At 39.4% G+C, this 26,472-nt stretch overlaps 1 protein-coding gene across 11 annotated transcripts in view; it reads left to right on the top strand.

The window, feature by feature from the left end:
* The window catches only part of nrxn3a (neurexin 3a), a 188,885-nt gene extending 164,457 nt beyond the window's left edge, over positions 1-24,428 (top strand). For 6 of the 11 annotated variants that reach the window (XM_074659992.1, XM_074659990.1, XM_074659988.1 and 3 more), the window contains 4 exons: positions 552-641; positions 1,894-2,201; positions 9,391-9,478; positions 22,205-24,428. In XM_074659992.1, the coding sequence (XP_074516093.1) occupies positions 552-641; positions 1,894-2,201; positions 9,391-9,478; positions 22,205-22,509 (791 nt within the window). In that variant the 3' untranslated portion in view covers positions 22,510-24,428. Of the gene's footprint in view, positions 1-551; positions 642-1,893; positions 2,202-9,390; positions 9,479-17,091; positions 17,643-21,568 lie in introns of all 11 variants that reach the window. The other 5 variants (XM_074659989.1, XM_074659996.1, XR_012597206.1 and 2 more) reach the window with 4 other exon arrangements.
* The last annotated feature ends 2,044 nt before the right edge of the window (positions 24,429-26,472 follow it).

The following is a 26,472-nucleotide window of genomic DNA, read 5'->3' as shown; positions in this document are numbered from 1 at the left end:
CATCCGAAGCTCTCAGGAGACAGGTCCTTCCGCGGAAGAGTCGTGAGTCCTCGCAACACATGGCGAGAGCCCACAGTAGCTAGAGAAATCACACGAACCACGACTGCAGAATCAGATTACCAATTTGGCCAAAGCGATGGTCCAGAATGTCAGCCTGAGACAGCGGGACTGGGTGATGGGCTGGGAAGACGTCAGCGAAACACCTAACACCAGTTATTAGCAGCTGCCGCTGCGCTCAACACGGGCCGCCGTAGAGATATGAAGAGGTTCGAGAAGCCGCGACTCCGTTCGCTGTTCGCTGAAGGCGAAGGCACGTCCTGATTGGCCGGAGATGCTTGTGCAAATTTTCACTTGGGGGAATGCATGCTCGTGATTGAAGGAAAGTTTTACCCATAGAGTCCAGCAGAGGGCGGATCCTGTGTGTTAGTACAAGTTTATTCAAAATGTAATCTATCTAAAATCATTTAAACATATTGTAAATGTTTGCTCCCGGTGATATGATGCTGATGATCAATAAATGTCTTTATAAATGTCTTCTTAAACTTTTAAAGGGAACAGTGACATTGAACGCTATCAAATGGCCAATAAGAAAATTCCTTTCAAATACGCCAGACCAGTAGAAGAGTGGCTACAAGACAAAGGTAATTTCAAACAAACGTGTTTCTATGCATATGTATGTTCACTATGCTGATGTGATGTGAAAAAAACCTTATCTGCACTATAATGGAAGATTAAATGAATGCTCATTGACTCTATTTAAATTAAATGTGATTGAATCTCAAAATCAATGAAACATTAGATTTGAGATTATTCTGTGATGCTCACTTCAACCCTGAAGATGCCACATTAACGCAGGTCATAAGATACATTCATACAAACTTTCTTTTGAAGTTGTCAGACCCAAATTATGTTAATTATTATTCATTATTAATTATAACTATTAAACTTAATGTCACTAGCATGAACATAAATGTAAACCCATGCATGACACTTCAAATGGGCTAAAAAAATTATAAATACATACCTACCTAAGGAACTAAATAACTGTATATAAATGAACCAATAAATAGTAAAATAATTCAATATATAATAAAAATGAATGAGTTAAATCAATGAGTTGAGAAGAAAACTCAAAATGTTTTCATAAATATGCATGTAGCTGCTGGCATGGCTGTAGACTCTGAGGGTCCTATTTTAATTGTGCAAGTTCAACGACCAGCGGAAAACCGTGGGCATCTTAAAGCTTATACCTACTATTTTGGTACATGTATGTCCAGCGGCGCAAAGTGCAAACAGGCTGGGTGAGGTGATTAATTGAGTGGTGCAGGGATGACTTTTATTGTAGGCCAATCAGGAAATTAGCATAGCCATGGGTTCTCTCGACAAAAAGCCAATGGGACTGGCTTTCGTTTGTGTGTTTGCTCTTTGGCAAATGATACTAACACGTTTTGTTGAGCAAGATAATCTTCAAAAGTGACCACTACTTTTATCATTTTTGAAGAGTGAATGCAATCGCCAGAAGTAAAAAAGCTAGGGTTGGGTTATAAACAAACTACACCATGGTCGCATGAACGTGAGTATACACAACAAGGATGTAAAGGCGGCTAATTTCCACCAAAATACCAACAACTGTATGACTCATTTACATGAACCTCCCACCTGTGTGCGCCTCTTCTCCCAACTGTGCTCTGTGCGCTGGGCATCAAAATACCACAAAGAACAATTTCAAGGTCAGGAAAATACCAAACTGTTGAAGTACTGCTTGCGCTGGTCTTTCCACCGTCACATAAAATAAGGCCCCTTAGTCGTTTTGTAAATGAATATGCTGCTAAAATGTTTATTTAAAGGTGCTTTCTCTGTTGAAAATATCTTACATCTGGATGTCTCCTCTAGGACGGCAGCTAACAATTTTCAACACTCAAGCAACAGTCGCGATCGGTGGTAGTGATCACAACCGGCCCTTTCAGGGTCAACTGTCTGGCCTTTATTACAATGGCCTCAAAGTGTTGAACATGGCTGCCGAGGGCAACGCCAACGTCAAGATTAACGGAAGTGTGAGGTTGGTAGGTGATGTGCCCAGTGTGGCAGGCTCAGCCAGGACCACGGCCTCGTCTCCGGAGATGTCCACTACCTTCATTGAGACCACTACCATGATGTCCACCACTACCACGCGGAAACACAGATCCTCCTCAACTGTACAGGTATGGATAGACTTCTCTAATACCCATACAGATAGGGAACAGAGGACATACTCATAATATCCACTGAAGAAAAGGTTGCATCAATGATTAGTGCAACCCAAAAGGTTGATAAAGGTTGACACTACACGGTACATTAATGAAAGGTCTCCACATCTAACTTGATGCATTACATTGATGCAAATTTTAGGATTATTATTTTGTACATGTTCTTTATACTTTATACATTTCCACATTCCTTGGTCAATATTTTGCATATTCCATCTTCTACATTTTTAAGCACTGTACAGCTCTTAACTTTAAAACTGATATATTTCACATCTGTTTTATGTACTTTTCATATTTTTTATTTCAAATTTATATTTATGATTCCTGACATTTGCAATATTTTTGTTGTTAGTGGGGTTTTTTTTCTTGTTATGCATCCAAATACATAGGCAAATTCCTTGTAGTCAGGCAGCTTAGTACTTGATTTGAGATGGATGTGAATGTGATGGATGTTTTCCCCAAATGCTGCCCATAGACAGAGCTTTCCCTTTTTCATAGTAACCACTTCCTATAAAAAAACATTATATTGGATTTTCAAGTTGGCCGCAATGTAAAAACCTATATCTACCAATATCTCAGCTTCTAAGCCACTTAGGATCACAATCTAAACATACTGTATCTCTTCAGGGTCTAGGAATAGAACTATACTATTTAACAATGTATGACATGCCTATTATTAACAGAAATATTAAATTGTACACACAAATTAGAAAAAATAATAACAAAACGGAATACTGCACACTTCTCATAGTGACAAATGCAGAGTTCAGTTCCAAAATGCTTTTCTGCATGAATGAGCTCCTATGGTGCCACATCCACTTTGACTCTTGCAGCTACATTTGTCCAGTCCATTGCATACCTTGGAGGCCAAGGGTAACTTATGTTTTAATAGATTCATCTTATACATACAGGTACATACAGTACATGGAATTTGACCTCTGCATTTAACCCATCCTAAGTATTTAGGAGCAGTGGGTTGCTGGAGCCACTTTTCAGTGGAGGTTCAGTGGGTGCATCCCAAGTCTCTTAATTGCATCCACGTTTCCTTCACTTGTGTATTTCCTTACATCTTAGTCCCTCCACCGGGGATTTATGGATGGACACAAGGGAACCATGTGATGAGAGAGGAAATGAGGAAATATATTTTTAGAGACATAATAATAATAATAATAATATCTTGGATTTATATAGCGCCTTTCATGAAACCCAAGGACGCTTAACAAAGACATAAATAAATACAACAGACATGAGACGTCCTTTAACAGCTGTAGAGACATCTGATGTTTGTGTTTGTGTTTGCACTGATCTAATACTGATAAAGACACACTGTCCTCACTGGCAGAGCAGCAGTGTTTGCTCTCCCTGCCTTTATATTATTGATTAATTATTAGCATCTGTATTTATTAAAGTGGGGGTAGGCAGTATATTTTTGGCATCATTGGGCAAAAATTCCATAACAACCTTTCAGCATATTGTAATTCAAGTGTTCTGAGAGAAAACTAGACTTCTGCATCTCCTCATGGCTCTATTTACAGGCTTTAAAAAATCTAGCCCGTGACAGGAAACCTTGACCAATAACAGGTCATTTTAGAGAGAGAGCATTCCTATTGGCTGTGCTTTGGCCGGTGGGCGGTGCTTGGTATTTCCTCAACTGATCTCAACACGGCTGCGGGGTCACAAACTTTCTCATTTTACAGCTCAACCGTGCACTACAAGATGATTCTGAAAACATTTGAGGTGAGAAATTTGGCATTAACGTAACAGAATATTGATTCATATTTGATCAGCGCTGCCTAGTTTGACCGTTTGGTCGGAGTTCACGAGTGATTGACAGTCAGCTCTCAGAGACGGCAGCTGGATGGTAGACTCCAGATCAGCTGTGACTGGTTAGTCTGTCTCCATAGAAGTCAAATCAATCATCAAAACATTTCAGCCAGAGAATGGTCACAGAATTGAGGTTTTTGACCCGACTATAAGTTTTTTTTCACCTTGTGAGTCTATGTGTGAGTCATCATGGCAAAATGTGGTCCTGGAGACACCTACTGTAGCAGGAACTACCACAGAACAGGTTACTACTGTCTGTCTGTAGACAGAGTGTCACCACAATAGCGTTCCAACCATGGACTGTACATATAGAGATGGACGACGTGTCGCCACTTCCTCCCACTGAACAAACGTGAAGCCAAATTATCCTGGATACAGGAGCTGCAATCTTGAGATTTTTCATTTGGAGCCGGAGTCTGCGCAGTAGTGATCGAGGTGCAGGAGCCGCGATATCGAGGTCCCGCCCACACATCAGCCTGAGCCAATCACTAGTCGAGCATGGCTGCAGCTTGTTAGCGTGTGCTACCAAGCTGCTACAGATACAGCTACCTAAAATTTCCCCTCCCGGCCGGCTGCCAACCGGTTCCCAGCCAACTTCCAGCCGTTGGGAGTCTTCCCCCGTCCTCCTGTTTCCTGATCATGAGATGACACTTCTTTTACAAAAGTACATAAACCAACTGAAGAACAGAATTCCGGTCCACCTACTACTCACACCTCTCTCCTCTCTGCCCCCCTCCTCTCACATCCGCAACCTTGGAGTAATTATTGACAGCCACCTCTCCTTCGAACACCACGTCAACCACATCACCAGGACTGCCTTTTTTACCAACTCAAAAAAATAGCTCGTATCCGCCCATCGCTCTTTTCTCTGCTGCAGAAACTCTGATCCACGCATTCATCACATCCAGAATCGACTACTGCAACAGCGTTCTTTAGGGCTCGTCAACCAAAGTCCTCAATAAACTCCAGTACATCCAGAAACTCTGCTGCCCGTCTGCTCACCCATTCCCGGTCCCGTGATAACATCACCCCTGTCCTCCAGAACCTCCACTGGCTCCCTGTCCCACAATGCATCCAGTTCAAACTCCTTCTCCTCACTCACAGAGCCCTCCATAACCAAGCCCCGTCCTACCTCACCAACCTGCTCCACCATAGCCGCCCCCTCCCTCTGGAACTCACTCCCCAAACACATCAGAGACTGCACCAACCCGTCCACATCCAAATCACTAATCGAAACTCAACTTTTTAGAACTGCTTCTAAAGTATGATTAATGTTGTGTGCTATATATTTTATGATGTCCTTGTTTTATGATTATTTTATCTGTGTAAAGTGTCTCTGAGTTTCTTGAAAAGAATAAGATATAAGTATGTTCTGTGTGGGAAGCACACTTCCTCATACACATCAAATATGATAATATCAGAACAGCTGATCACAGGTAGGCTACGACCACTTCTGTTTTGATAATCACTGCTCCACATGGTGGATAGATTGCAACTGGTTTCCACATGACGCCATAGGGGAATTACGAGTTGGTCCCACGTTCGCCACGTCATCACAGTGGGATTTCCTTTCAGCCAAGGTCCCACCATTTCTTATCAAATATATGTTTTGGCTTCACTTTTGAGGAGCTGTCATGTCGTCCATCTTTCTATGGTCACAACCGTGTAATGTGCAGTCACAAAACTGCGTAGTAGTGTAGATCAAAATGAAGGCCAGGTTCAAAGATGGTAAATGGTAAATGAACTTGCATTTAACTCCTTTCTAGTCTTACGACCGCTCAAAGTGCTTTACACTACATATCAGCATTCACACACACACATTCATACACTGATGTCAGAGGCTGCCATGCAAGCTGCCAACCTGCCGATCAGGATCTAATCTAAATACTCATTCACACACAAATGGCTCAGCCATCAGGAGCAGTTTGGGGTTAAGTGTCTTGCTCAAGGACACTTCAACATGTGACCGGAGGAGCCGGGGGATCATTAGCCCTGAAAATGTATGTTTAGAAATCAAGATAATGATCGTAAGAGGTTTAGAAGCTGAGATATTGTAAGAAACGATGGTGATCTTGAAATTCCAAGACGGCCGCCATAACATACCTGGAGGAGGTGGTTCCTATCAAAACTAGAATGCTAAGGTAATCAGTCAGTGGAAAAAAAAGAAATGGTGCTTTTCTTCGGAGCGTCCACATTCATTTGCAAAGCTGTTTGACTGTTGTATGTGAAAGCCTATGTGGCAATAACCCTGCGTCTGATTCTGATTAATTTTTGTTTTGCTGAGTATGTTATTATGACCAGAAAAGTCTGGTTTCATTAAAGCCTCATTCATACAAATGTATCTGGTCTATTGTCAGCCAGACATTTCTGATTGATGGTGAAATTCAATTTAGATGCACACAGCAATGACCCAATTTATGTTGTGTTTGCATTTACATAGATTGTTTTTTGTAAAATCTAGATTAAAATCTAGATTGAAACATTAAAGGAACATTTTTTTCAAGTCTGTCAGGACTCCATATGTACATTTAAAACAGTTGTTGCTTGCTCTTGCTATAATCATTCCTCCTGTTCATACTGGCCGTTAAGAAATCCATTCCTAAAGTGGGTTCAGTGGAAGAGATGGGGATAAAAACCACAGTGCTTCTTCTGTGTAAAATACATTCCAAATTTTATATATATATTTTTTTCATTTTTGAGCAAACATAAGGCATCAGCAGTCAAGTTAATCAAATCATGTAAGTATCATCCAATGTTATGGTGTTAAATTCCCACTTTGAGTTACTATCCTTCTGAAGGAAAGAGGGAATTTGGGACTAACTGTGATGGTCACTTGCCACTCAGCAGGCTGGTTGGGTTAATTATCTCTGAGCAGAGGCAGCTGTGGAGCCTGATTGTCCCTGATGAGGATCAGGTGGTTGAAGCCTATATCTACCCCTTGGTTTCAGTGCTCAGATGCTGACTCGTTGTCTCTTTGTCAGAGGTAGTGAGAGTGCTGTCCTGTTTTTGCTCTATCTGTATAGGAGTATGTGAATCCACAGAAGTACCATGTGAACCTATCTCTGGGATTTGCTCACCATTTAGGTTCTTCTCAGAGCTGGAGTCTCTTAGAGTGGGTTAGGTCTGTGTGGCCTGCCTTCGCTTTTTCCTTTGTTTCCTTTATGTTCCAGTCAGCTGCTCTGCAGCGATGTTTTAGTTTTAGTCTTTTCAAGCTATATCGAGTCTAGGGAGCCTTCATTTTAGGCACGTTTTCATTTGTTGTTTCCCCTAACTTTTAGATTTCCCTGGTCCGCAATTGCGTCCTTCTTCGCGTTCCCCTGACAGAATGGGTCAGCCAACGACGGACACAGTGGACCGTGCGACAATTGACACCGCTGCCCTCAAGCTTGACACTTGACACAGCTAACGGCGCACAGGCAGGCTATCACTGCACAGGGAGCCCTGTTAGGCTCCCATGAGCAGATGCTACGTGCCATCGCTGAAGAACAGGCTGCCCATGATAATATGTTGCGAGAAATACTTACCCAGTTGCAGACTCCACCCGAAATCCAAGCACCAAATTCAGTAATCCACTTCCAGTTCCGCCCCACAGTTCCATAGCAGCCAATGAACCCAAGATGCCAACACCTGCCCGCTATGACGGGCATCCAGGGAAATGCAAAGGGTTTATAACCCAATGTAGCCTGGTGTTCGAGTTACAGCCCTCCATGCTTAACACAGAACGAGCCCAGGTGGCATACATTATATCCCTTCTCTCAGATAAAGCTCTTTCCTGGGCTACCGCACTGTGGGAAAAGCAGACCAGATTCCGCTGGTCCGCAATTGCGTCCCTCTCCCCGTGCCCCTGACACTAACAGACTATAACTTTGAAAGATTAACTCACACTAACACTGCTGAAGCCTCATATAGTATTAACTTCAGAAAAACTAAAATGTATGAATGGGATGGTGACTGTACATTTCCCTATCCCCCCACCCCCCATCTCTTCTGTTGGAAGCATGTTAAGAGGGGATCTTTTAATGGCAAGTGTGAACAGGAGGAAATATGACAGTAATCAAAACCTGTTTTTTCTTAAACAACTTGACTCCCTTCTAAATGTACCAAATTAAGTGAAAAACGAGATTTGGGCTGGGGCCCAGGACGTACAGTGGCATGGGAGTGTGTCCCCAAAATCTTCCAATTTATTCTATTATATGTTTGTTGATGTTATTTGGATTCTATAGTCTGCTGAGTGACAGCAGGATTGGTTTAGGAGTGACAGGGACAGGGCTCACATAGGGAACTTCCACATATTGGTCTAATTTATCTTACTGACTTCTCTCACAGCTGTACTGGAGTTGTTAATTGTTAATACAAACTGAATTTCTGCTGTTTCACATCATTAAAAGCTCTCATTGGAGGATTTAGAAAATGCATGCTTTGGTAGAGTTGCTATTGTTAAAGTTGTCATACATTACATTTAACTCATCAGGTTTGTTGACAAAAAAATCTTAACTACAATTCTACAATCCTACAATTTAATGTAGCAGACACTTTTGTACAAAGAGACGTACATCTGAGAATTTGTACAAAATTCATACAACACAAGCAAAGGTCCATATACTAGTTTTTTCTCTAGCTTTCAACTGCTGTCTTTCTCAGACACTTGTGGCTACAAGCAAAGAGCCTCAAAACACAATTTATGACCATGATTGGACACTGCTAAATTAGGGTGGAGCTCCCTTACTGGAGAGAACCTGTCAGAACATCGAGCCAGAGTCTTCCAGTCAAAGGACACTCTGTAACATACTAGGACTACCATTTGAATAAACTATAAGAAACATCCATCATTGGAAAATGTTAACTTATTTCTTCTCAAAACATTATCAGTTATATAATTAATGTAGAATAGAATAAAACCACTCACAGCATCCACTGGGAAGAGGTCAAAGGTCACGGACAGGAGTCAGTGGACGGCCAGAGAAAGATCGAGGACATTTCACATCAGACACCAGAGACCATTGACATGTAATTGATATTTAGGTCATATGACAACAACTGAGCCATCTCTATGACAACTGAGCAAACTCACATAACACGAGAGCGACTGTGAGATGCAGTTGAAAGCTCTGAAAAAAAGTGAACATTGAGTTAAGATCTTTTTGTCAAACCATTGTTTTCAAGGTCAAAAATGAACTTTGATGCTCACCTTCTAACTCTAACTCTATATTTCCCCTTGTCTTGTTGTGCCTTCTATGTTTTTTTGCTGGTGTCTCTTTGTGTTTTGGGGATCTTTGCTGTGGCTGTGACCTCTGATGACCTCAACATTCTGCCCACGAAGCACACAGATGAAATTGTGTCATCTGCAGAGTGTTCGAGTGATGACGAAGACCTGGAGGAGTGTGAAACTAGCCATGCAGGTGGGCTAGGTTAGTTTGCATTTGCTTGCTTTTATTGTGCTTCCAATCATCTGCACCCGAGGATCGAGGTATCCTCATAGCATCACAACCCCATGGTTAAACAAAGTGTAACTTCATAAAACAGTAATAGTAAGCATAGCTGCACTACACATTACCCGATACAAGGAAAGCTGGATTATTAAATGCAAAGTTCCAATTCAAATTGAAAATAGTCAAACTGGTGCATCAGTCATACAGAAAGTTAATTTAGCTTCATTGAGTAAAACAGAAAGCCATTGATATCATGAGCTACACTTGCACATGGGGTCTTCCAAAGTGGTTAACATGGTCACCAATATATATACAAATTCTGTCTGCTGAAAGGAATAATAAGGGTTAGTACATGTCATTGGAAATGTGCAAAATTTGTATGATGGTGAACCATGTTCTCTGCACTGATGCTGCAACATGTATCCCATTGTGTTTGAGTCCACTGCTCCTGCCATTCACCGCTCTACTGATCTTCATTCTGAAACAATCCATTTTCACAGTCTTTGTTTTCCCATTTGTTCTCAGCTAAAATGCAGAGTGTTGTCTAGACTATAGAGATGTTTTGTTTTCATTTGTGCTTTTTTCCATATTGGCTTACGTTGGTACATGTTATAGAGAACAGATATCATTGAATTTCTGTGTATGAGTTTTTCCTTTTTTTGGGTCATATTTGCTTTTAGGTGTACTTGATATTCTGTCTTTTTTGTATCTAAATACTAAAAAATTCTAAAATGTCTAAGCCTTGTGATCACTTAGCAAATCAGTTTTGAAAGAATTTGGGAATTTCCACATTTTAGCAACATTAGTTTTTGTAGGATACAGCAAACAGCCATGCTACGGTGCATGGCAGTTAGGTTCATTTTCTAAAGGTTTATTAGTTTGAACATGTTCATAACATGTTTTTGTTTACAGCTATAGCCAATTTAAAACAATACAGCATAACCTTTCAAATATAATGCTTATTTGAATGATCTCATAAGTCATTTTATTCAATATCCACCCAAACAGCAAACAGGGTGCCTTTAAAGGTCCCACATCGTGCTCATTTTCAGGTTCCTACTTGTATTTTGTGTTTCTACTAGAACATGTTTACATGCTGTAATGCTAAAAAAAAACAACTCTATTTTCCTCATATTGTCTGCCTGAATATACCTGTATTCACCCTTTGTCTGAAATGCTCCGTTTTAGCGCATTTCAATGGAATTGCAACGGAATTGCGTTGCCAGGCAACAGTTTGGGTCCATGTTTACTTCCTGTCAGCTGATGTTATTCACATACACTGCAACAGGAAACAAACTGGGACACCTTTTGAATGTTTATGTTTAAAACCGTGTAATGATCTATATATTGTATATTTGTGACATCACAAATGGACAGAAATACTAACGGCTTGTTTCAAACGCACAATTTCTGAATAGGGGCTGTGTGTATTTTCTCCGTATATTGAGCGTTTTGATAGTTTAACAGTATTTATATAGCACTTAAACCGGCTTTATAATATAAAAGACATGGAAATCGCACTTTTTACAATACGGGACCTTAAAAATGATGCTGTTGGGTGTAAATGGCATGTCGGCTTCACTATTTTGTTCATGTTGAGGATAAAGACAAGCTGTCCAATCCTGTACAAATCTTCCAGCTACAGTAAATCCACACACTCAAGTCCTATGTTGAAATTGTTTATGTCGAGCATAAACAGCAGATTGTGAAATATCTGTAGCCTAATGGATACATCCAGAAGCACGACTGGTGAGGATTTTAGTGCCGTTCTGCCGACCACCAGTTCTCCCTTTTTGAAGGTCATTCCCAAATTTTTTCAAAGACCATGTGAAAGGTTGTGGTGTAAATGGGTTTAAAGCTGTGCTGTGTAGCCTGAGATTCATGGGGATTTGTGAAGAAAGACAAAGACAGGGCCCCAGTCATCCAATCATGTGTTTACACAGAAATTCACACCATTCTAACATTAACATAATTTTGACGTTGACGGCATGCTTTTATTTTGAAATTTCTTTTCTTGTATTATTTTAAGAGTCAATGCTATTTCCTATTTTTTTTTTTTTTGGTCTTTTCAAAATTTTTGTTATTGAGACATCATTCTCGTCTATTCGCCAATCACCCAAAAACACGCTGTTGTATTTTGGCCTCATCATGTGTGGCATGACGTTTTGGTGGGTGATGATTTATTATTTACACATATATTCGGGGGAACCATGCGGCTTTATACCATGCGGCTTTCAATGAAAACATCCCTCTTTTGGTTTCAAAGCAAATAAAAAAGGCAAAAAAAATCTTTTCTTACCATCAGCTTTCTCGTCTTTAACAGGAAAAGTTATACATGTAACTGGCAGTTGTATTTGAAAACTGTTGTACACTCCTAAATTTTAAGTCTTCCAGTGCCAACTTCCTTCTAATGCCGGACTGCATTTGAACCTCTTTTAGTGTAGATGGTATAAAAAGATTTTTTTTGCACACAAAGTCTAGTTTTTTCCACTTTATTTTTTTCTCTTAAGCAATCATTGGTAGTTTAGCAAACTCTTCGAATCATTGTCTTCAGGATGACCATTGATCATTTCTTTGCATGCTTTTTGATTGATAGACTCCATGCCCCTGTATTTAGACTAACTTGGTTTGCTTTGTCTGCATTCATGTTTAAGTTGGAAGCCATTTTTGCGGTCGCAGCACCATTGAATGTTGTCTATCTTACCCCACACCGTCTTTATTTGGTCAGTGTGGCTGTCTGGTTTGTTTGGAGAAGTTATCAAGTGATTCTGTTCTCTGTTGTAAAACTGTCGTGTTCTCCTTCCCCGTCAATTAATTTCATAAGATGGCAATTAAGAAGGGTTCTTGAATAGCTAATAATACTATAAAACTGTTAGATATTTGATGACCAGGCAAACAGGTTATATAGTTTTTCTTGGAGACCATAGATATTCTGACTCATACAATATGGTATTGGTAAAAAAACACCTAATGACCAATGACCCATTAATGCCCAGGGTAATCTCTTAAAGCTGTAATTGTCACTCATAAATCTGACAACCATATCTAATAATACAAAGCTTTTCTAAAAGACAGTTTTGAAAGGTGGGATTATTGTCTCTGTTAGATCCACTTCACCAGTTTCTTGATCAAAATTTGCTCCTCACAAGTCAGAACTTTTAGCTGGTATAATATGTCCAAACTAAACCAGCTGATGCTGAAAAGCACAGCCACCATTCGTCAAGATCTCTGACCACACTGAAAAACCAAAAACAGTAGGAAAACTCCTCAAAGGCGTGCATTACAGACATCATCTGGTAAAGTGTGCAACACAGATCTTCTTTTTCAGCGCATTTAATAATGACAATAACACAATTTTACTCACATGTGGTGCCACAAAAAAGAACTCTAATGTCTTTTACAGACCAAACGCGTGTAATATGGGCTAATAAATCGAATTAATTAAAACAATTTTAACCCATTCATATTATGCACACAGAATCTAGAAGGTATACTATAAATTCTGACCATATAGGATAAGCGATAGCGTTACATAAATTAGGCGCCATTCATTGTATTACCAGCAGTGGAAGCATAAAGTATGAGCTCACTGTCTTTCCTTGAGAAGTCCACAGAGCCAAGGTATTTTAAGGTGACCATTATAAAATGACCATTAAGCTTTGTATTAAAGGCCATGTATTGCATATAATAAACACATACATATTATAGACTGTTCTCACTCCCAGCTCGTCAAATGCCGCCGCTTGGTCAGCGCCCCTCTGCATTGGAGACCAACGCACGGGGGTACCTCTCTTACGTTACTGTTGGACGTGTCATGGACGGCGTGTCAGTATACGCTCGTTACATGCATAGTGTCCTTTCAGAATATACATCCGTTTTCACAGGAAGTTAGGTTTCAGCAGCACAACCACTTTGTTATTTTTAGGAAATGGTCGTGGTTGAAGTTAACTTCACTGACTAACGAGTGATGTGACAAACGACTGACGATACTAACGAATCACATGGCTAACGATTGACGATACTATCGAGTCACATGACTAACGATTGATGATACTAACGAGTCACATGACTAACAATTGACGATACTATCGAGTCACATGACTAACGACAGATGATACTAACGAGTCACGTGACTAACAATTTACGATACTAACGGCTGACGATACTATCGAGTCACATGATTAACAATTGACGATACTAACGACTGACGATACTAACGAGTCACGCAACTAACGACTGACGATACTAAGGAGTCACGGGTCTAACAACTGACGATACTATCGAGTCACGGGACTAACAACTGACGATACTAACGAGTCACGCAACTAACGACTGACGATACTAACGAGTAACGTGACTGACGATACTATCGAGTCACATGACTAACAATTGACGATACTAACGACTGACGATACTAACGAGTCACACGACTGACGATACTAAGGAGTCACGTGACTAACGACTGACGATACTAACAAGTTACGTGACTAACGACTGGCGAATGTCCGTGCTGATTAATAATATAATAGAAATTATTACCAATGAATATTAAAATGATGAAGAAGGCACTACCGTATAAAATAAATAATAAGAGATGAAGGACTATGGTAAAAGTTAAAGTAAAAGGTGAAAGTTAAGAGATAAAATAAATCACATCAAAACCAGTGTGTAAAAAGTTCCTAAAAATGTAATTTAATCAAAAATATGGGTTTGTTTATCTTAAAAAAATATGGGACACTGTAAAGGAAGAACCAAAGGGTTATCATTGAAGCTGCTTTACACAAAGGTGTTTATACAGTACAACAGGTATGCTCACAATTGGTGAACAGACCCTTTTTAAGACCAAAGGATCTGCAATGAATCACAAAAAAAAAAAAAACTTTATGTGTTGACCATTTTCCAAATGACACGTTTGGTCTCCATTAATTTTCCCTTGATCATAGACTACTCAGAAATGTGCCATCTTATGGAATTCCTCTCCAGTTATATTTTTACTTACATCGAAAAACCATGTGTGTAGCATTAGGCAAAATATTGGATCATATGTCAAAAGACACTATGGGGTTAAAGCTGGTATCCATACTGTTTTTCAGTCAAATGTTTATACATCCTTCTGAGCGGTGGAGTTATCATAAAACATACAAACTCTGGCACTGTTTCCACACAAGGTTTTCTTGTTTGAGTCTGACTAACGATCCGTTCTAATGAAAGCGCCTGCTATCACACTGGCTAACTGTTGTTGATGGTACATTAGTGCAGATATTTGATACCATTGCTAGGAAACTATGTTGGTGCCTGTTTTTTCTGAGTGCACAACTTCCCCACCGTCCAAATACATGTAAATCGAGTACTCCTCTTTCACCATCTACCATAAACATATCCTGTAGTATCCAGTTGGGCTTGAGAGTTATTCTTAGCTCTTATGTCAATGAAGCATTTTAATTAATCTTCCTTGAGTGGGAACATGGATGGCGTCCAATACACAAAACATACCACAGTTTGAGCTAAACCGTCACAGACCCCATTTGTTCTCCTAAATTTGCTCCTGTTACATGTGTTTGCGAACCCCTTATAATTTGAAATTAAAGCTTGGGTAGATAACATTGGAGAAACCAGCAAGAGTACGCTAGATTTTAAAAATCATCCAACCTAAAAAAAAAACAGTCCACTGTTGTCAACTCTTTTCCAATGAAAGCAGCTAGCAGCACTAGCTCCAAAAGTCCCTAAATCTAGAGAGCAAGGTCCATGTGGGCAACATGGGGCACACTTTTTTTTTGTCGGAGCATCTGATTTATTGATTGCTGTCATGATTTAAAGATAATTTCAACAAATATAACAAAAAAATCTGAAATACATAACCCGCTTTCGCTTTAAATGCCAGTGTGCATCTTTCGGACCCACTATTAACTGCTATAGAGAAATATTGATTAGCTGGTCATATAGCTTGTTGGTTCACACCTGTCACGGTAGACAGTAACAACTGAGGTGTCAACATATTTATATTATCATGCATCAAATTCAACAGCTTTAAGTCCATCAGTATCTAATGTCTAATTAGTTGGAACAAGTTTCGTTTTGGTAGGTTCAGATAAACCGCAGCCTCCTCTTCCATCTTCCACCGCCGCACAACGTTATGGATATCAGCTTTAAGCTCGTCTTTTTGACTCTTTATCATACTTGAATCCTAATTAAATTGCATTACACATATCGTACATGACAAATATTTTAAATATATGTTTTGTGTTTTTTTTATTTTGTCCCCTCTTCCCCACTGTTATTAGTTCAATTTGAGCTGTGTCCCAATTGCATACTAAACACTAATAGCCCGCTTCTTCTTTTTTTTTGTATATTTTTTGGGGTGGGGGGGTGGTGTGTGTTCACACTGGAAAAGTGACAAAATGATGTATACTCAAACATGTCCGTTTGCATACAGAATTCACTTGATGTTTAAATGTGGTGATGCACGTTTGCAATGTACTGCACAACAGAAATAGAGGAGAATTGGCTGTAGCGTTAACAAAGTTGCAGTTTTGACTGATGTCTGTCTGCACACATGTTGTATCATGAGTATCACATGTTGTTTCTTGCCAGTACAAACTGCTACACTAACTTAATTCATTCATAGTAAGGGATTGGGACACAGTGTGCGTCTCCTATTTTTCTAACATTGGTCAGTCTTACCTGCTCCCAGTTTGCTGTGTTGTTTCTTTTCTACTTTCCCTAAATGCAACTTACTTTAAGCATGCATCAACATCCTGCAGTGCAACTAAAAACAAAACCAAAAATTAATAATAATAACAATAATAATAACCCATTCTCAGCCAGTACCGTCTCTCTCTGATGTACACCCAGACTGCACGGCCGGTTCATGTTTTAAGACTAACATTACAGATGAGAGAGGAGCCCGTCCTCCAGTCGAGTGCCTCTCTCAACAGTGTCTGTTTTATATTGTGTGCATCTGGTTGTAGTTGTGTGCAAAAATATTGGCTTTGTTCTTTCATCTTTAACATTTTTTCATTTGATAGTTTTAACTGGTCATATATTTTTTGTATTTCTCCAATTGATCACTGGCATTTTGGTTCTGATTATGGTTTTTGGCTTATTAAGTATGTTTGGTTTGTTTTTTTGTCAATCAGATAATATTTTAAATCGCAGTGTGAACTATTTTTTGATATAATTAGACTTTTTGGATTTGGAACTACTTCAGTGACTAACTTGTGTGTTTTATTTTCCTACAGTATGTTCAAAGTTTATAACACAAACAGTTGCACGGTCAACTTAACGTCAGGCATTTTTATAAATGTACGCAAAAGCCCACAAATTAGTGGGTGGAGCAGTTCCCAATCCACTTCTCACATATCTTCCATTTTTCAGATTATTATTTTTATTTTTTAAATCTATTTTTGACAAAACAAATTAATTCTTTGCTGAATAATATTTTGACTGTAAGACAAAAAACAAATGAATTGCATGGCTAAGAAGTTGCAGTTTAGGGTTTGTCAGACTTGTCAGTGTTAGAGTTCTTCTGTTCTTTTCTGTAGATGGGCATGTATATTGCTCATTGTTTGTATATCCCCATCCCTTCCTTACAGCCAAAAGCTCTAATGCCGCCCGACCGCTTCGTACTGCCTTTACATGGACATGGCAACTGACTTACACTGTCACCCTCATCACCCTCATTTCTTATGTAGTATGTTCATAGGTCCCACCCCTTCTTCACCTTCTCCCTTGTCTTTAGAGAATATTAAAGTATAAAGTCATCAGTCCATTCTACACTAAAGATCTAATTACAATTTAAGCAAAAACTGTTACATGAATAGATTTTAGATACTATTGAAGTCTATTGCAATGAAAAACATGTAGATACACATTCTTTTGTAAAAAAAAAAAGCAGAAAGAAATTATTTACCAGGAAAAAAACAAAACATAAAAAAACAGAATTATGGTGTTTATTTTTTATGTTATGTGTTGTGGATGTATGTGTTGTTGCCTCCCTGTACCGTCGTGTTTTAAGATAGAACACAATCTACAATGGATAAAAATGATCTTTTAACGGTACCAAGTGGCTATCCAACATTCTTACACAACTCTTCCTTTGTAAATTCTTTTCTTCATGCCTAAATCATGCGGGCAATTTGTCAATGTAAGTTCCCGATATACCGTATGTATGTGTTACACTCTCTTTGAATTGTTTCTTTAAAGATGCAGTTTGTAAAAAAAAAGTGGAGCGCCTCAAAATGTTTATTCTTGTGTATCTCGCACTAAAAGCAAAAAGTGACTAATGGATATGGTAGGTGCTACATGTAGCATTTTTAGCAATTTCACATCACTGAATTATTTTAAAGCATTTCTGTGCATTGCACTCATTTCTTTACTATTCAACCACATACAGTATACTCATAATGCTCATTCTACTAACTAGCTCTTCCAAATAAAAAACAACAAACGGCTCACAAATCACAAATCACAAATCTAGCCCCCCTAGACCCTTAGGAGAACATTTTTAGTAACTCGTTCCCTCGAGTTACTTTATAGAGCACTTCTTCCAGTCATTCCTGAAAGTCCATGCATTGCTGATGTACGGAGCCCCCCTAGATGATGTACTTCGGTAAAGTTGGAAAGATATTGACAGATTCAAACTTCTCATAATAACTCATAACCGAAACGTTGTTAAAACACAAACGACAGCTCTTTCTAACCGTAGTAAGGTAGACAACAAGTTACAACCTCATTTTAATCACAACGAGCCGTCCTCCGAGCTGACCACATTACATCAGTCTCTATGTGCCGCCGGCTGTGAGACGAGTGGTCAGGGACCGTCTACAAAGTGCAACGCCGAAAAGAGTTGCGACAAAAATATTCAATAACTTCAATATCATGCAGTGTAGTACCACCAAAATTACTTCACACATCAATGGTCTCTTCCTGATTATACTTATTAAACTAATTAAGACATTTTGGTGGCACTACACTACACTCCCATTAAAATTCACCAAAATTATGCAAAAGCATATTTTTCCAAACTAAGTGTTGTAGTACAACTATGCAGAGACCATATTGATGTGTGAAGTAATTTTGATGGTACTACACTGTATAATAGTGAAGTTATTGAATATTTTTATAGCATCTCTTTTTGGCGTTGCAATTTGTGGACGGTCCCTGACCACACGTCTCAGCCGGCTGCACATAGAGACCAATGTTATGTGTCCAGCTCGGTGGACGGCTCGTTTTGATTAAAATGAGCTTGTAGCTCGTTGTCTACCTTACTACGGCCAAAAGAGCCGTTGTTTGTGTTTTCACAATGTTTCGGTTTGAGTTATTGATCCAGGAAGTTAAGAAGTTAATAAAATGTTCTCCTAGGAGTCTAGGGGGGCTCCGTACAAATCCTACGTTATTATACGGTACACCATATGATTCAATAGGATCAATCCTATGGCACAGCCTGACTCACTATCACTGATTAATACTCAATATGAACACAAAATGCTTCATGTACTACCTACCAGCCACAACAGCAGTCTAAAAAACGTACAAACTGCATCTCTCTGATCGAGCTGTGGATAATTGACAACTGAATGAGTTTTTAATAGTGTTTCATTGTTTTGAATTATAGAATAAAATTGCTTTGATCTACAGAGTTGTGTGCTTGTGAATGTTATATGTTGGTGTTTGTGATAATCTGTGAGTTACATATGAGTTTGCTTTTAATTATATACAATGTGCATCAGTATGCACATGCTTGATGGATACTTTTCTTGTCAATGGCACACACACTGAATATTTACTCCAGAGATACCTGCTTGAGATCACATTTCCATGATAAAAAATAAATATTATTTGCACTTCTCTTTAAATATATGAATTGCCCTTGTCACCGGAATTTTTTTTTTGTTTTCTTAAATGTGCCGTTTAGCATTGAAGGTAATAATGTATCAAAAATGTATGGTAATATATTTTATAACTGAAGTTGTGGAAGAGTCTGCAAAGACTCCAGCAGAGAATATACAGCTTGTAAATGGGGAAAAAGACAGAGCAACATTTTAAGCCTTTTGTTATTAAATTGTAGTGTTGTGTAAGTTACTAAGCCAAGCTCTGTCAAAGAGCATTTCAAGTTTAAACAGGCCCACCTCTATGTCACAATCGGCCAATATACAGTTTACAGTCCACAGCAAGAAAAATGGAGCACTGCCAATCATTGGTAAACTATTCCAGAAATAACATATACATGTTACAGTAAATTGTGTAACACGTACGTGTTGAATGGTTTGCCAACTGTTGGTTGTTAGAAAGCAGTTTTACTCACTGTACCTTCAGTAATAACTCCTTTCACCAAGACTGTTCCAAAAAGTATAAAAACATGAGAGGTCTCTTGCTCTTGTTTATCAAGTCTGTCAAATGGAACAACATTTCATATGTTATGGTGCGGAAAAAAAAATCTCTAGTAAGGCTTATTATTAGCAAGCCTAACAGAAATTGTGACATATTCATCAGGTTTAGATTTCAGACCTTATTTGCAGTTGGAAGAAAGTTGGAATTATTTGATCATTTACAGTTACCAGTGTTTAAGAAGATTTAATTTGTTTTTATTGTAGTATAAAGTAAAGCATGTACGTATGTAGTTAAATAGATGTGTTAGGGGACCTGGTCTCCTGTTCTTCTGGTGGACAAGAGGCTAACTGCAAAATGAAACCGTTAAACACTCACTGGATGAAAGCACGTCATGACGTCTTTCACTCAAGCTGGTAATTCTTAAGGAGTGAGCATTCAGGTGACTTTGCTCTGCCATTGACATAGAATAAACTTAAAGCCGTTATAGTTTGACAGCTTTTTCTCGGTCACAGAGCTGCTCTTACGACAGAGTCGTTGTCACTTGTCGAATAAAAAAGTAAGTAAGCCATAAAGAACTCTTTTTTTAACCTCATCAAGAATCAGTAGCCCAGTGGAAAAGCAATAGAGGAAAAGGAGGTTCTTAATGCCATCAACATGTCCATGACAGTATACTGAAACTAACATGATCATGTTCCCTGATGTGTGGCAAAACCTCTCTGTGATCCAAGTCTAGTCTGTTAACCTTTCATGACATTTGCACCTGTTAACACTAGAAAGGTTTGTATGTACAAAACAAATGAATAAAAGTAACATGCACAAATTTCTTGGAAGTGAACTCCGGGGTATTGATATGCACATTTTCAGAAATATTTCACAAATTGTTTGCACATGGCAATAACGACTGTTGAAATTATATACAATTAATGTGTCATTTCTCATGACAAATTGCCTGGAATGTGCATCCAGATTAATATCAGTCCGGATGAACTGAAAGACTGTTTTCTGGCTACAATTTATACCCCAAACAAACTGGTTGTTTGTATTCTCTCACTGAAATTTAACTTAAAGATTAAGATCACTTTTACCTCCAGAACAGCTCTGTGTCTGAGAAATGTTTGTCGAACTATAACTACAATTTTCTGTATTACCGTAATAAAGCATCAGGTTTAAGATGACCGGAGAGCCATTGAGCAGTGACACTGTTTTCGGTCTGTCATTTCTACAGATGATGATGATAATGATCATGATCTAAATTAATGTAACTGCGTGTGCAGTGAAATTAAAGTTGTATTTTTTTAAATATAATAAGTTTTACTTCTTATTCAATAAGGGGGGGGTAAGAAGAAATACAATCTTTTGATTGTAACGACTCTGCTGAATACATTTTAATTAATTTTTTGTATTCAGCAGTTTAAGTTCATTAGTTTACAGTGAAGGTTGTACTTTGCCTTAAAGTTTCTTAAATGTTATTGAGAAAAAAAACCAAGTATACGAAGAATTTAAAGCGAAATTTGCTTGATTTTTCTGGCTCATCCTTGCACACCTCTTAAGCCTTTTGAAATATATACCAATTTGACTTTATTTTGTCTTGATTTAGTAGTCTTTAGTTTATTTTCGTAGATTTGGGTTTAGTTGTTGCCTGTTTTGTTGTTCTGTCCAGATGTATCTTATTTAGTATATTTCATAAACCCCCCCCATGCTGCCCTCTAACATGACTGCCTGTCTTTCTCCAAACCCCAGGAGCTGAGTTAGTCATCCCAGTACTTCAGGATCCATTAGCGCACCCCTCTGTAGCTCCTCGTGCACCCTTCATTCCCACTCCCTCAACCCACCACCCACTCCTCACCATTATTGAGACCACCAAAGAGTCCCTGTCCGAGGCCACTGAGGCGGGGGTACCTTGCTTGTCGGACCGAGGCAGCGATGATTGTGATGATGATGGCTTGGTGATATCGGGGTATGGCTCTGGGGAAGCGTTCAAGTCTAACCTGCCCCCTACTGATGATGAAGATTTTTACACGACCTTCTCCTTGGTAACAGATAAGACCTTATCCACGTCAGGCTTTGAAGGTGGCTACAAAGCTCATGCACCCAAGACTTTTAGACCTAACAAAACTTCAATCTCCAGACGCGGTAGGACTACCACTACCGCCGTACTACTAACCGCAGACCAGAGCCGCACCACCGCCACCTCTGCCTCCACCGCAACCCTCCACAATGCTCCGGCCAAAGAGCCGGCTGGCAAAATGAATAACCGCGAGCTAAAACCCCAGCCCGACCTAGTGTTGCTTCCATTGCCCACATCTTTTGAGGTAGACAGCACCAAACTGAGGGGCCCATTAATAACCTCCCCAATGTTCCGTAATATACCCACAGCACTCCCCACAGAGCCGGGCGTCAAGCGAGTTCCAGGGCCCTCGGAAGTGGTCCGTGAATCTAGCAGCACCACCGGGATGGTCATCGGAATAGTGGCGGCCGCCGCCCTGTGCATCCTCATCCTTCTGTATGCCATGTATAAGTACAGGAACAGGGATGAAGGCTCCTACCAGGTGGACGAGAGCAGGAACTACATAACCAACTCGGCTGTGCAGAGCAATGGCGCTGTCATGAAGGACAAACAGCAGAGCTTGAAAGGCAGCAACAAGAAACAGAAAAATAAGGATAAGGAGTATTATGTGTGACTGTGAGAGACTTTCGTGAAAATGAGAGAGTGAAGAAAGAAAGCACTAAGAGAACATTTACTTATCAGTTTCCTTGCGAGGAGCTATGACAAATGATGGTATAACATGGAACTTGAATAATCCTATACTGTGCTGAGTAGTTGAACTGATGATACGTACTGTAATATAAAGCACACTTACTATTGTAAGCATAACGACAAGGCTAAATAGCAACTTTAGAGACCTTACTCTTCTATCTGGTCAGAGACATTATCAGTATAGAAATATTTCACAGCTACATCATTCTCCTAAGTGACTTTTAGAGCTATGTGATCCTTGGCATTATACAAAAAACACTTTTTTTGTAAAATTGTTAATTACAAAAGGCTCGTAATCTTATACATTTTCAGCATGTAAGCAACATGTAGTGCTTAACAAGAGGGGGTCAGGCACAGCATCATTGTAAAAGTAAAAAAGGACTCTTGTTGTAACAGAGTATATGACACATTTTTATGGTTTATACATAATAACAAGTGTGGTGTCTAACTTATTTTTGCTTTAAGCAAAAGGAAAAAAAATGACAAAAAGAACAGCAAGAAAAGAAAATGTGTATAAAATGATTCCAAGTGAGCAAATTTGACACGGGCAGATCTCCTAAAAATCTGTTTGCTCTGACATCTGATTCACCTCAATTTTCTTCTCATTGTTTGACGGACGAAGGGACTTCGCTAAGAGAAGATTTACTTATCGGTTTCCTTTCGAGGAGCTATGACAGAGTGATGGTACAGCATGGGAAGAAGTGTCCGGGTTCTCAAGGTAAAAAGCAACTGATTGTAAAATGCATGCCATCCTAATTCAACAGTAAAGTCCAGTACAGTAAAAGTCCAGTATACAGTGTTCGACTCGGACCATGTTCTCTTAATTAATGCCAAACCTTAGCCCCTCTCAAAAATGTTAACCATTGAAGAAAAAAACAATCTCTTAAAAAAAGGTCTATTTATTGATGCACAGCCAGTGGTGGTTTTATCTTTTCGTAAAACTGTATGTTGGTTCATTGCTTGTCATTCTCATTTTCTATGGAGGCGTGAGGAGAACGACAAATGCAGTACTACGACACTGTTAACAAATGTGTATACAGAAATAAATCAAATGTTGAAAGTGTGAATTCTATCTGCTGTCACAGTCGACTGTGTCAAAAAACAAGAAATTTGTTTACATATTTTATTACATGCTAGCTGTTGTACTTTGTAGGTAGGAAATTGTACATATATACCATGACAGTTGTAATTTTTAGTACCTCTATTGTACAGACTGATCATATGGTTTATCAGCATATTTCATGACAGAATTTATTAACTGTTAATTTACATGGAGAAAAACTTTAATCAGAATGTGGAGAAATCATATTGATATTTCATAAAGAATAAAAATGTATTGTTAGCATAGAGATCTAACCAGAGATGTTTCTAAAGTTGCATGAATATTTAATTACTTGCAGTTGTCCAACAAATACAAGGTGCCCTTCCTTCTGTATCATGGCTTTCTTGTTCTGGGTTACACTAGTGATATATCATTTTTTTAAAGAAAATAAAGTCACAGTTATATGACAAATATTGAGAGACAAAGAGGCTATAATGGACGGGGGGTTCACAGTTCACGACAGCTAAAATGTTGGGGTTGGGGGTTGGGGGTTGGGGGTGGGGGGTTAAGTGGGACTGGTCATGTCAAATCATTGTCTTGTCACTTTTTTTACCATTAGTTAACAATATTTTACTGTCCATTTATGTTGCCATTATCTGCCATTGTCATTTAACGATGTGGAGGTACAGTCTTTTTCTTACCTGAAATTCACATTTTACACGTTATAATTGTTACTTTTCATAACCCTTTTTTTCATCAGTTTGATAACAAATAAAACATTCTTTTTTTCTCTGAAATTATACTGTAGTCCTTGGATAAATCCAATTATATGCACTTACTCATGGTAATACACTTTGGCCCCTCATTCTCACCGTAGAATAATTTAGACTCAACAGGAAAGAGAACACGAGGCAGCTGCAAAAGTCCCTGCAAACTTGGTTTCAAATCTTTTCTCTATAACATTTAATATTATGACTAAATAAGCAAAAAAATCAACGTTCAGCTATGCTTCATCGGGACCGTGTGGGTGCAGTTTGATCACATTTGATTGACAGTGGCCTCGCAGCATGAGCAAACAACCCCAACTGTCGTTAGATTTTCTTTATTTAAATGTTGCTTAATTCTGATTGATGCATGACAGTGTGTGACATGACCATTTTTTTCAAACAGAAACCACAGAAATGTTGTCTTCACGAAGGACCCCATCGCACATTGTGAGAAGCTGATTGATAAAAAGACTGAAAGATAAGGCGAGAAGCTCCACTGAGAATACCCTTCTTTAAGTCATGGGCGAATATAACGTACATTAGCCAATCACAACATAAAACTAAACCAAAGAACCAGCCATACATTTATTATCTGATACCTGATATCCAGATCCAGGTCACAGTAGCAACAGGGAAAACCCTCATGTCCACTGGAAGTCCCTGTGTAGCGTTCCGGCTCCAGCACGTCTGTTCTTCAGCAGTCAGGTTTCCAATATGGCTTCGAACCTAAGAAAGGAACTTTGATCACTTCAACAGGTGGTTGTATATATACTGGAAAAACAAAGTTCGGAAACTTGTGTTTGGTGGATCATTTCTCTGTTGTTACAATGCTAATTGGCATTGTATTTTACACGGTTGGAAAGCCTGTTTATTTACCATCGCAATGATGTCCAACTTGTAAGGATCATGCATTTGTGGGATGAGCAGCACAGCTGATTATGTGGGTAGCGCCCAAGAAAAATTTGCCAAAATGCTCTGCCAATGGTAAACAGTGTATTCTCATAAGGCTACCAGGAAGCCTGCAATGAATGCCCTTCACCGTCAGGCCCGTTTGCGCTGGTGTCAACAACACAGACAATGAAACCTGAACATGTGGGGGAATGTCATGTTCAGTGATGAGTCCAGGTTCTGTCTGCCAAAGATGGATGGCAAGGTCAAAGTATGGAGACGACGCGGAGAACGCTATGCTGATTGTTGCACCGATGGAGTAAGAGCTTTTGGTGGGGGCAGTGTCATGGTGTGGGGCGGCATCTCCCTCACTGGCAAAACAAGGCTTGTCATCATTGAAGGCCATCTCAATGCAGTGAAATATCGGGATGAGATTCTGCAGCCAGTGGCGATTCCATATCTCCACAATCTGGGACCTAACTCCATCCTCCAAGATGACAACGCTCGCCCCCACAGAGCCAGGGTTATCACAGACTACCTCCACAATGTGGGAGTAGAGAGAATGGAACGGCCTGCCAAGAGTCCAGACCACAACACAATTCAACACTTGTGGGATCAGCTTGGGCGTGCTGTACGTGTTAGAGTGACCAACACAACCACGCTGGCTGACCTGCAATGAATCCTGGTTGAGGAATGGAACGCCATCCCACAGTAACGTGTGACCAGGTTGGTGACCAGCATGAGGAGGAGGTGCCGGGCTGTTGTGGCTGCGTATGGATCTTCCACCGCTACTGAGGCTCCTGACATATTGTATTAAATGAATAAAGTGTAAAATTGCCAATATGTCTTGTTTGCTCCTTGTTACTGATAGAGAGTTCAATCATCCAATCCACCAAACAACTCAAAACAAGAGTCAATACCAACAAGAGAACACACTGTTTACCATTGACGGAGCATTTTGGCAAATTTTTCTTGGGCGCTACCCACATAATCAGCTGTGCTGCTCATCCCACAAATGCATGATCCTTACAAGTTGGACATCATTGCGAAGGTAAATAAACAGGCTTTCCAACGATGTAAAATACAATGACCATTAGCATTGTGACAACAGAGAAATAATCCACCAAACACAAGTTTCCGAACTTTGTTTTTCCAGTTTATTATATGAAGCTTAATGCGAAAGTTCAGA

Source organism: Sebastes fasciatus, chromosome 15, assembly GCF_043250625.1.
Source record: "Sebastes fasciatus isolate fSebFas1 chromosome 15, fSebFas1.pri, whole genome shotgun sequence".
NCBI classification, from domain to species: Eukaryota; Metazoa; Chordata; class Actinopteri; order Perciformes; family Sebastidae; genus Sebastes; species Sebastes fasciatus.
This window is presented reverse-complemented; position numbering and strand designations above follow the sequence as displayed.